Source organism: Gambusia affinis, linkage group LG09, assembly GCF_019740435.1.
Source record: "Gambusia affinis linkage group LG09, SWU_Gaff_1.0, whole genome shotgun sequence".
Classification (NCBI taxonomy): Eukaryota; Metazoa; Chordata; class Actinopteri; order Cyprinodontiformes; family Poeciliidae; genus Gambusia; species Gambusia affinis.
In genome coordinates this window covers 23,972,500-23,983,403 of record NC_057876.1, presented here as the reverse complement: position 1 = coordinate 23,983,403, position 10,904 = coordinate 23,972,500, and the positions used below count along the sequence as shown (strand labels likewise).

The window sequence follows — 10,904 nt, the reverse complement described above, 5'->3', positions numbered from 1 at the left end:
TTCTGTAAGCACTGTAAAATCAAACTTGACTTTATTACATCTTTACAGGAGAAATCTTACCACAAAGAGAAAAAAACTAGATAGACAAAGCTATATATCTGTTTATTTTTTCATCACACAAAATCCAAACTTTATGATGTTTTGTCAAATGTAGATAAATAAAAAGAAAATAGGAGCTGGGCGAACCGTTTGGTTTAAACACTGAGAAACATGTCCAGAGACATAATATGAAAACTAATCTGCACACAATCGGATCTGATGTTAAAAACCTTGGAGCCCTTTTAGTTAGGTGTTTAAAAAAAAACAATAATTTACCAGCGTTACTTTACAACCACGCAGCAGACAGAGAGGCGCTTCATTTCACATATTCTGCTCGTTTAGATGAAGCAGAAAAGCTTCGTAAACACGCTGCAGCTCAACACCAAACAAATGTTCTCCGTTTACCAACAAAAACAGTAAAAGGGCGAGAGCACAAACAGTCAATAACCTTCTAACCTCACGGTCACCTGACTAAGTGAGACGTTAACCAGTAGATAATGATTGGCTGGAAGACGGCGGTTGCCACGGTGATGTAGAGGCGGAGCTGAGGCTTGGAGTTGGATCCCATTCCCATCGAATCCGAGGAGATGGAGGGCAGGATCTTCATTTTCAGAGATCGAACCTGCGGGGTTTGTAATTAATCAATCACATTTTAATCATAAACTTTTAGTAAGTAGCACTTTTAATTCAAAAACACTTTTTGGTACTTCATTATTGAATAAATAAATAGACGTATAAACTAAACAACAAATAAATTTATTGTATGTAATCTGTTATTTAACCATCATATTGGTTCAAAGTTTTGTCATATCCAGAGTTGAGTTGAGATACTTGAAGAACTTTTTTGAGAAAAAAAATTTACTTTTAGGAGTATTTTTACTGATGTGCTTTTTAACTTCACTTGACAAGTTTTATTTTGAATACTCTTACTAAAGTAAAATTTCTGAATTTACTCAATAATAACTCAGGCTTGTTTTTGGAAATAAGATTCCTTAAGACATTTGCCCAGATTCTTCCAAATTAAAGAATTTATTTCACCCAAAGCAGAAATTAGATTCTCAAAGAAACACTAGAAACTTGAGCTCTTTGATATTTTACAGTGCACTAAACAGCTTGGCTGGATCTCAACAAGTGTTCGGTTTGGACATTATCCCTTCAAAGCAGGTTTAATCAATATACAAGTGCAGTACCTGAAGCTGCCAGAAGAGGACACAGATTTCCTATTCATGTAAAATAGAAAACATAAAAGTGTAGCTGGGGGAAAGTAGAGAACTGCTGACAACCTTTAGGGAAGAGATGCACCGAATTTGTCCAGAGGTCGGTGGATTTGTCCAAAGTGGAATTAAGCACATTAAAATGGTATGTGTGTGCTTTTGCAAACTAAAAAAAACTTGAGCCCAAAGTAAATTATTTACCCTAAAGCAGTGGTACCCAACATTTTTATCACGGATCGGTCAAGATTTTTTGCTGCGGCCCAGGGGGAAGGTGAGAGGGACCGTCAGATAATGCTTCTGCATGTTGGTGTTTTCTTACAACGTCCTGCAGTGTGTGGTGTGTTCAATGTGCCCGATCTAAAATCAGACACATTCAACATTGTCTTGGCCTGATTATCGCAGCCTGTGGAGTTTTCCCTGACTGGGAGCCTGTTGAACGTGACAGGTAGCCGATCAGAAAGCGCGGTGACGTAAGAACGGAAGGGGGGGGGATGGGGGATCCCAGACAGTTGACATGGCAACTGAGAGTCTGGTGGACATCGGAGGTGATATGTGGAAATGTTTATTACTATATGTAAAGGTCATTTCTATATATGTTTATTATATGTGGTTAAGTTTATTCAGTTAAAAATGTTAACTATGAAACAAACATAACTCACCTCCAAATCAAAGCACCGCAAATAGAGCGGCTGCTCCATCTGTCTTTTATCAAAGGCCTTTTCTTTTTGTTCCGTCTGCTATAGATTAAAATGAGTCCACAAACTCTCACTGCTGCTTCTACATCGTCATCCGTGTTTGATTATTCTAAATTCCCGTACGGTTTGTTGGGGGTTTTACTGGATTTTCTTCTGGAATCGGGATGTTTGTGACTGGAATCGGTTCGTGTGATAACACTGCAGTAAACGACGCATGCAGACTAAAACACCAACTACAACTAATTTTCTAAACACTTAAAATAATAGAATAAAGTTTGTATTTAGTGTTTAAGACCATATTTAGTGTTTTAGGGGAAAATGCAGGTATTAATACTTACAATGAAGAACATCAGGGCACAAGAGGACCAGGCCAGGGCAACATAATACCCGTCGCTGCCGAACATTAAGCCACACAGCACCGTGAAGATCATTCTGGGTGAAATACAAACACAAAGACAAATTAATTAACTGGATATTTTAACACATTTCATTTATTTAACAGTAGAAATAATAATAGAACCAGGGCTGAAACGATTAATCGATTACTGAATTACTTGACAATTATTTCAATAATCGATTAATCGTTTCAGATGTGACTATAAAAGAGGTGATTACAGCGTTTTGATGGATACCTGATTTAATACATTTAAAATATGAGCATTAAAATGTGTATTTACCCAACATATTTGTATCCACTGTAGGCGATGAGGTCAAAGGTTGAAAGGTCGCTGTGTACGGTCAGCAGGTACAAACTCAGCAACATGACCAGAACCTCGATGATCACCCAAACCAGGGCGGTGCTGGCACACAGGCCCAGAACCTCTGGACTGAACCTGCACACAGTCAACAGACAATCCTGATTAAGATCATCCGACACAAAAACAGCATAAAAACGTGAATAAAGAGAGAAATGTTCACCGTTTTTGAATACCAAGAGCCATTCCAGCCAGTAAAATGTAAGTAATGAAAGCCATGGCTGTGAGAAAGAGGAATAAATGTTAAATAAACAAACATCGCAGAATTTCCTGGTCCTGATTGAGTCTGTACACAAAACTTACTGGGTATGTAAAGATCAGGGGCATTTACGTCTTGCCTTGGAGTGAGCGGAGTGTCGCGATGGTACCGGACCTCCCAGTCCTACAGAAAAAACACCACAGAAGAAGAAAACTTAATTTAGCGAGACCATGTGAAGAGTAAAAGGTGATTTTAGTTGACAAGAAGACATATTTGAAAGCAATTCTGCTGAAGATTTCTGCTGAAAAAGGAAAACATTTTGAAGCACATTATTTGTGTAATTACTTGTTTTTCTGTAATATTTTATTTATTAATTTAAACATTAACTAAACCGCAGTAACTTATTTGTGAGGACTAATTTCTGCTGTGTTTGATACATCACTGGGTTCTTAAGCATTCTCCATAAACTAAATACAAAACCAAATGTTATACAATTTATGAATAATAAAGAGACTCATTTAGGTTTAGCCCAACTAATATCTCTCTCTCTATATATATATATATATATATATATATATATGTAGGGATGTACAATCTAACCCCATTATTTGTTAATTTCACTTTTGAAAGGACAGAGAAATTTATGTAATGAATTAATATCAGTAAATATCGGATAAATATCAGCCATATTAAAAATCGGCCCAACCTTTTCAGATTGGGACGTTCCTATTCAAAACTGCAATTATTGTGTTTTATATCAGTTTATGAGAACAGAGCCTCTAAATATCTGGTTTCAACTGCATGTCTGTAAAAGTTGCTACGGGAGTAAATCTTTACTTTTTATAAGATTTATAAGATAAATGCAGTTAGGAAGATCAGAAATATCAGCAGAAGTTTATGAAATCTTTAATACAGATTTGATTAAACTTCTGTTGTAACGTTTTAAAAGACGCAGAAAACATTTTATCCTTGTTTTTTTCAGAAGCGTTTGCATCATTTATACTTCATAAAATGTTACGTCTCTTAATAAGAGTAAATGAACTCTGAGTGCTTCTAAATACTCAGATAATCGCATCCCATAAATCTTCATAAACAGCAGTGAGTGACTGATAAGGAGGCAGATTGTCTTGTCCAGTTTCAGTGTAATAAACATTGAAAAATAAAACAACTCTGGATCACAAAGTACTGAGCGTTTTGCTTCATCGCAGGGCGTGACGTGGAGGGCGGTCAGGTGTAATCAGATTACCTGATGTGTGTAGGGGAACATGAGGATCATGAGTTTCTTCAGGACGTATCTGGTGTCCACTGCGAAGAAATACTTCAGCTTGTTCACAGACATGAATCTGTTAATCTGAAATGCAGAGTGTAAACATTAACAAACACAAACTGGAAGTCTGAAGAGATGAATGGATGGAAATGAGTCATTTATTTGAACAAAAGGAAGTAAACTCCTTTGCTTTTAAACTTCTAACCAAGCAGAACACGCAGGTTTAAAGTCATCGTGAAAGTTCAACCATTATCTTCAACTTTAGGTAAACATTAACAAACTTTTTTCTTTTTTAAATCAGCTGTCCTTTGAATAACTGAGAAAAATAAAACTACTTTTGGTTGTACTGAAATATGTAATATATATCCAATAAATATTATAATACTAATGAAGAGCAAATTTATTCCAGGAACTTAATTATGATAATTCACAGTTCGATGGAGATTAGAGAAACAAGTGGCCATTATTTTAGTTATTGATTTATCTATCAATTATTCCAACAATTAATCAGATAAAAACAAAATGGTTCCTTCTTTAAATACAAAAATAAACCTTTTATTGCCTAAAATACAATAAAATAGCTTGATAATTTGTAGCAGAGGAAGAATCTTCAGCTAAAAATAAAACTTAAAGTCATTTCTGTTAGACTCAGCATCAGTACGGTGGAGGAATGATCCGGTGATTATTTATTGGATTAACTGATTAATAACTGGACAGCAATAAATGCTTAATAGTAGATATTTTTTACAGAATAAGAACCAGGTGAAGCTAAGTCTAAGCCACTCGAAGAGTTTAGGTAGAAAATAATTACAGACTACTTTTTCTTTTATCTTAAAAGAAATTATATATTTTTGTACAATTTTGGGCCAAAAGTTTCTTTGAATGTTCTGTTCTTTCAGGAAATTAACTTTCTTTGACCCCAGTTAACAAGTAATCTATTGCTAAATTAGTTTATGATAATTTCATAATTAATCTGATTATTTGTTTCAGTCCCAATGGAAACAGAGCATGAAAAAAACTTTCTTTTACCTGTAAACTTAAGAATACTACATAATCTCCAAGACACTTAATTTAAAAAACAATAATCCAGTCACCTCTAAAGAAATGGTTATAATCTATAGTTTAATGAATACATCATTCTGACAGTTTTGCAGAAAAGTATCGTCTTCCTAATTTATGAAAGTCATCTAAATTCTCAAAAATCACTTGCATTCATTATGTATTTTTGTAAAGAAAAATAGGGAAACTAAAACTTTAACCTCATATTGCCAAAGTAAACAATAAGCAGATTAATGAAGAACATAGAAGTTTAAAAGCAGTAAAATCTCTGGAGCTATAAACGGCTGAATCAGTCATGCTGACATCCCTCACCTCCTTGTTCACAATGTCTTTCCCCTGATTGGCTAAAGACGAGCCGTACATCATGGCGGCGCTGGCTACCGGGTCGGCGAACAGGTTGTTGACTCCCGGCCCTCCCTGCACGTCGTTCGAGGGTCCCGCCATGTTGTAAGCGGGAGTGTAGAAGCCCTGGCTGTTCATTCCAGGCGCTGCAGAGCTGGTGTCGTCAAACAACACCGAGTCTCCAGCAGAGGGCGCTGCACGCGCTCTGGGCTTCGCTGTCGACAAACAGACACAACGCAGTTCAGTTTTCCTTCTTCTAAGACGCCGATCGATCTCCCCGCGGCGCTGCTGAGGTGCAATAGAAGCTTTGGAATAACTTCTCCAGCATATGATTACTTCTGATACAGAATTTACAGTTTTTATCATCTGTACACTGCAAAAACTTATTTTTTGGTGTAGCTTTTAGTGAAAATATCTTACTACACTTGAAATAAGACAAAACTAACTTTTAAGTAACTTTTCAGCAAGATAAAGGAGTTTGTTTTAAGTAAATAATTTCCTAATATTAACAAGAAAAATACTTGTTTCATTAGCAGATTATTTCATTTACGATATGGGAAAATGTCTTGTTGTAAGTGAAATAATCTACCAATGGAACTGGTACTTTTTCATCAATATTAAAGAATAATTGACCTAAAATAAGCTTATATTTCTTGATGAAAAGTTACTTGTAAGTTAGTTTTGTTTTACTTCAAGTGTACTAATATATTGGTACTAGAAACTAGAGAAAAAATACTCAAGACTGAGTTTTTGAAGTGTATCAATTATCATGATAAAGTTGTTGTCATGATGGGAATTTTTGGTAACATTTTATTTGAAGGGGTGTGCATAAAACAGTTACTATGAAGCGTCATTTGGTAAATAACGACACTTTTAATGCAAAGTTGCACCAAAAGTTGCATTAAATGTCCATTAAATGAGTCAACTTCGTATTATTCAGTAAATAATGACACTTTTAAAGCAAAATTCCATTAAAACTTGCATTAAAAGTTCATTACAAATGTCAACTTTGCATTAAAAGTGTCTGTATTTACTAAATAACACTTCATGACGACAGTCATAGACATTGATGAAGACTCCTTCATGTTTGTAACAGGTGTTATGTCAGTCTTTTGCACACCCCTTCAAATAAATTACCAAATTTTGATTTATCACTGTTACAATACGTCACAATTAATGATGTTTATAACCTCCCAAAATTTTACTTTTTGTCAGGATTCATGGATTTTCTATTTTCTCCCCTCTTTGTTCAATAAAAACATCAATAAAGACCAATAAATTTGAAAATACTGTGTGCAGCTGAGTGATACAAATCACACTTTATGTGACTGTTGTCTTAGAGAAGTTCATCACCAATAAAAGGGAATGTTTTACAAGAGCAGTATTTGTGTTTGTGGGACTGTAATTGTTGTGACACAAAGTCACAGTCATGAAAAAGTAGAAATAAATAGTTCTTAATGTCACTTTTAATGTTATCCCATAGCAAAATATTGAGATAAAACTTTAAGTTTGTATCGCCCAACATTATCTGTAACCCATAATTATAAAATTACAAGAAATAAAGGCTTTTATATAGTAAAATGAGTAGTAGTATCATTTTTGTTAGTCATTTATGATCTGACTGTGTTGCATCTCATTGATAAGAAATGGATCTTTTTGTGACTAACTCAGAGGGCATGAGGGTAGAAGATGATGATTCATGGTGGCGAGAAGAAGTCTTGCAAGATGCTTTAAGATGTTAAGTTGTGCTAAATTTATGAAAAGAAACAAAATCTGTTTAGACTGGCTATTAAATACTGGCTATAGTGGATTCATTTTATCAGATTGAAGTTGTGCAAGTTTTCAAATAGCTTCATATCATAACACATGATCTGTCTCATACCATTTCCATGAAGGCAGGAAACTTCACCCTAATGACGATCATGTGCAAACTGCAAACGTATATCTATACATTTTGCCTTTACAATACACAGCATCACTTGCGGTAAAAATGACGTAAAACTGATCTTTAGCAATACGTCATTACTCAAATTAACACACATTTAAAAAGGAAGTAGATACTATGACTGGATTTTTCTGTAAAATCTTGCAAAGAAGCAAAACAACAGTCGGTGATTCAGATTTCCACTTACTTGCTCTGTAGCTTTGATGAGGCAGATCCATGACTCCAGGAGACGTTAGCTTCAAATTAAAAACAGTAACACGTTAGCTAGTAGCTAGATTACCTTTCTCATAACTCCAGGTAAATTTTAGGTTATCTAACTGTTAAGAGTTTTATTCCAACTTTTAAATCGATACAACCTTATTTTTTATGTACATATTATTAATGTTCTGTGTTGCTCCGAACGTATTCTTGCTGAAACTTGATGCTAACAGACAAGCTAATATTAACGTCATATTACTTCGCTTTTTTTAATTTCGCGTCCGAGAAGACGGGTGAGTAAGCCACCTCAGCAGCGTATTATAAAAGCGTAGTTTATGTTTAAATAAATTGTTTAGTATTAAAAAACACTGCGCGGCAGGGAGGAGTACTTACCTGCAAAGCTAACGGTAGAGGCTACAAGCTACGTGGCTAACGAAGCTAATCCCTCCCATTCCCTGCGATTGGTTGACATCTGTCTGCCTGCGTGGCAGAAACTGTCCAACTCCTCACTGAATAATACAAACAGTACACAGTCTAATTTAACTCTGTGTTCAGTGTTACGGGACATAAAGTAGCGTCCTGTGGACATTTCGCACATTTTGTAATGTAAGATTTGGAGAGAGTCAAGTTTATTTGTATCTGGCACAAGGCATCTGGCACAAGGCATGCCGCTTTCATGATATTACAGAGATAAATTAAAGATAAATAATGAAATGTGCTAGTCCAGACTAAAATTATTCAATATTCCAGTTGTTATTAATCAAATAGGACTTAAGTCTTGATTTAAAGGGACTCAGTGTTCCAGCAGTTTTCCAGTTTTATAGAAGTCAGATTTATTTGTTGGTCAGCATAAACGTAGTTCATAAAAACATAATAGTCACCGATTATAAAACAAGTGATAAATATTACATTTTGTCAAACGCCATCATTAAAAATAATCAAGTGAATTTACATCAAATATATAACCAGTGTTAACCTCTACTAAACAAAGGCAACTCTTAAAAATAGATCTTTAGCTTTGTGTTTCAGCTGTTTTGTTATTTTCTGGAAGTTTGTTCCAGATACAAGAAGCATAAAAACTGAATGTTGCTTCTCCATGACACTGTTGGAGTAATCAATGTGACTATAGATAAACACATGTATGAGTTTATGAAAGTTTAGAAATGTTCTTCAGGTGATTGAAGGCTTATTTTGTGACCATCTTTATGTGACGCTGAAGGTTCAGGTCTGAGTCCATCACTACACCCAGATGTCATTCCTGTTTGTAGTGTTTGACTGTAATGATTGAAGCTGTGTGCTGACTCTTGGTTGTTCCTCTTTAGGTAAAAAAATAATAACTTCAGTTTTGTTTCTGTTCAGCTGGAACAAGTTGTGGCACGTCCATATATTGATTTGTGATACGTATCTCAATGGGTTCATAGTCTCCTGCTGACATTGTAATGTGGAACTGTGTGTCATCTTCATAGTTATATTAACTAATCTTATTATTTGTTATAACCTGAACTAGTGGGAGCATGTAGATATTAAATAGAAGAGGTCCCAGGTTTGAACCTTGGGGTACTCCATATGTGACTTCTGCCTATTATTATACAGTTCTTTATACTGAGCTACTATGTGAAACTAAAGTTAAATTCATTAAAGTTTGTGGTTGTAATATCATAAATGCAAATACTGAAAAGATTCTATTACTTTTGTAGGGTACTGTTTATACTAATAAATGTTTTATAAAACATTTCTTAGGACATTGCACTTTGACATCACAGTTTTTATTTTCATCAATAATGTTCTGGATTAATTCACTCGATATTTAGTCTTGGCAAAATGTAATTATTTTAGGTCTTTTTTTTGGCTTCCAGTACAAAGCTTTTAAGGACAAGTAAGAGTTTTTACATTCAAAAAGCTCAAAGATTTACTTTTTTCTCCACTTTAAAACCAGCTTTGCTCCCATCAGGACCCAAATTTCAGCCACTCAGCAAAAGAGATCAAATTTTGCCAAGTATTTCTGGTCTATTTTCTAGTGCAAATATCTTAGCACAAGTGAAATATAACAAAATTAACTTAGAAGTAACTTTTCAGCAAGATATAGCAACTTGTTTTAGGCCAATAAAAAATACAAAACTGTTAGTTCGAATTGCCGATTAGCTCACTGATAATCAAACATTTTCCCAGTTAAAAGTAAAAAAATCTGCTAGTGAAACTAGAACGTTTTCACCAAAATTAAGGAGTTGTTAACTTAAAACAAGCTCCTCTTTCTTACTGAAAAGTTGCTTGTAAGCTGAGTTTAAATAAGTTGCTATTATTATTATTATTTAAACTGTACTAAGATATTTGGTAAGATTTGTGTTTTTTCAGTGAATACTTGAGATGGAGTTGAAAAAGTTAAAATGAATCGTTTTCTTTATTCGGTCCACTTTCTTCTTTGCACCAGCAGCCATGTTGGTAACACACCACCACAGCATGACACTGCCATCACTTTGGTTCAACTTTAAACTCCTGGAAATATGCAGGACTTCTTGTAGTTGTGGTCAAATTGCTCAATCTTTATACCATCTCAGATAAATCTCTTATCCAGATGTTTTTCCTCTTGTCCATCCAGGCAGCTGGAAGTTTTTCTCAAGCTTCAACTTTGGCGCAGCAGTTAATTCTGGAAAGATGCTGAGGTTTTTTCTCAAGAGTAAGATAGTTTCATTTTTGCTACTTTAAGATTTAGGTTTCAACTTACGGCTTCTCGGAAGTCTTAATTTGCTACTTGGGGCAGTTTATTCTAAATTTTATTCAATTTATACTTGTCATTGGCATAAATATTTCCATAAACTAAAAGTGTGTCATATTTTACATAGTGTAATATGACATTGTGAATAATGTAGATATAAGGCACAGTCAGTATATTTATGTTCGGACTTGTTCAGATAATCTTTTTTTCTTTGTAATGCGTAAGCATAAAGTTGGCATGGCATGACTTTAGAAACCTATCCTGCTTAATAAATTAACCTGTGGCATGGCAGCATGTTTGTGTGGGTGGGATGAAGGCGTGGGTGAGTGTGGGATGAGTTATGTGACGACTTGCAGAGATTTCTAGATGAGTAAACTGCAAAGGAATCCAAGCTTCCTTTATTCCCCACCTCGGATCATGTTAAATTTTTGGAGGAAACTCAAAACAGAAAAAAAGAATAAGGAAGTTAGTCAGAGTT

The 10,904-nt window shown here is 34.8% G+C and overlaps 2 protein-coding genes across 4 annotated transcripts in view; one reads left to right on the top strand and one right to left on the bottom strand.

Annotated features, from left to right (window-relative positions):
* Window positions 1-301: 301 nt before the first annotated feature.
* yif1a (Yip1 interacting factor homolog A (S. cerevisiae)) lies at window positions 302-8,229 on the bottom strand. 2 transcript variants are annotated; one of them, XM_044126134.1, is made up of 9 exons: window positions 8,107-8,229; window positions 7,703-7,751; window positions 5,541-5,785; window positions 4,149-4,253; window positions 3,007-3,085; window positions 2,867-2,924; window positions 2,626-2,781; window positions 2,287-2,380; window positions 302-661 (listed from the first exon to the last, which is right to left on the bottom strand). In XM_044126134.1, exons 2-9 carry the CDS (start codon window positions 7,731-7,733, stop codon window positions 503-505), a joined length of 927 nt encoding a protein of 308 aa, XP_043982069.1. In that variant the 5' UTR covers window positions 7,734-7,751; window positions 8,107-8,229; the 3' UTR covers window positions 302-502. The 2 variants fall into 2 exon arrangements, with proteins under 2 accessions (XP_043982069.1, XP_043982068.1); XM_044126133.1 differs by lacking the exon at window positions 8,107-8,229 and adding an exon at window positions 7,872-8,004.
* fibpa (fibroblast growth factor (acidic) intracellular binding protein a) overlaps window positions 7,884-10,904 on the top strand; it is a 28,222-nt gene continuing 25,201 nt past the window's right edge. For both annotated transcript variants that reach the window (XM_044126130.1, XM_044126129.1), the window contains exons 1-2: window positions 7,884-8,006; window positions 10,310-10,387. In XM_044126130.1, coding sequence (XP_043982065.1) covers window positions 7,937-8,006; window positions 10,310-10,387 — 148 coding nt within the window. In that variant the 5' untranslated portion in view covers window positions 7,884-7,936. The remainder of the gene's footprint in view (window positions 8,007-10,309; window positions 10,388-10,904) is intronic.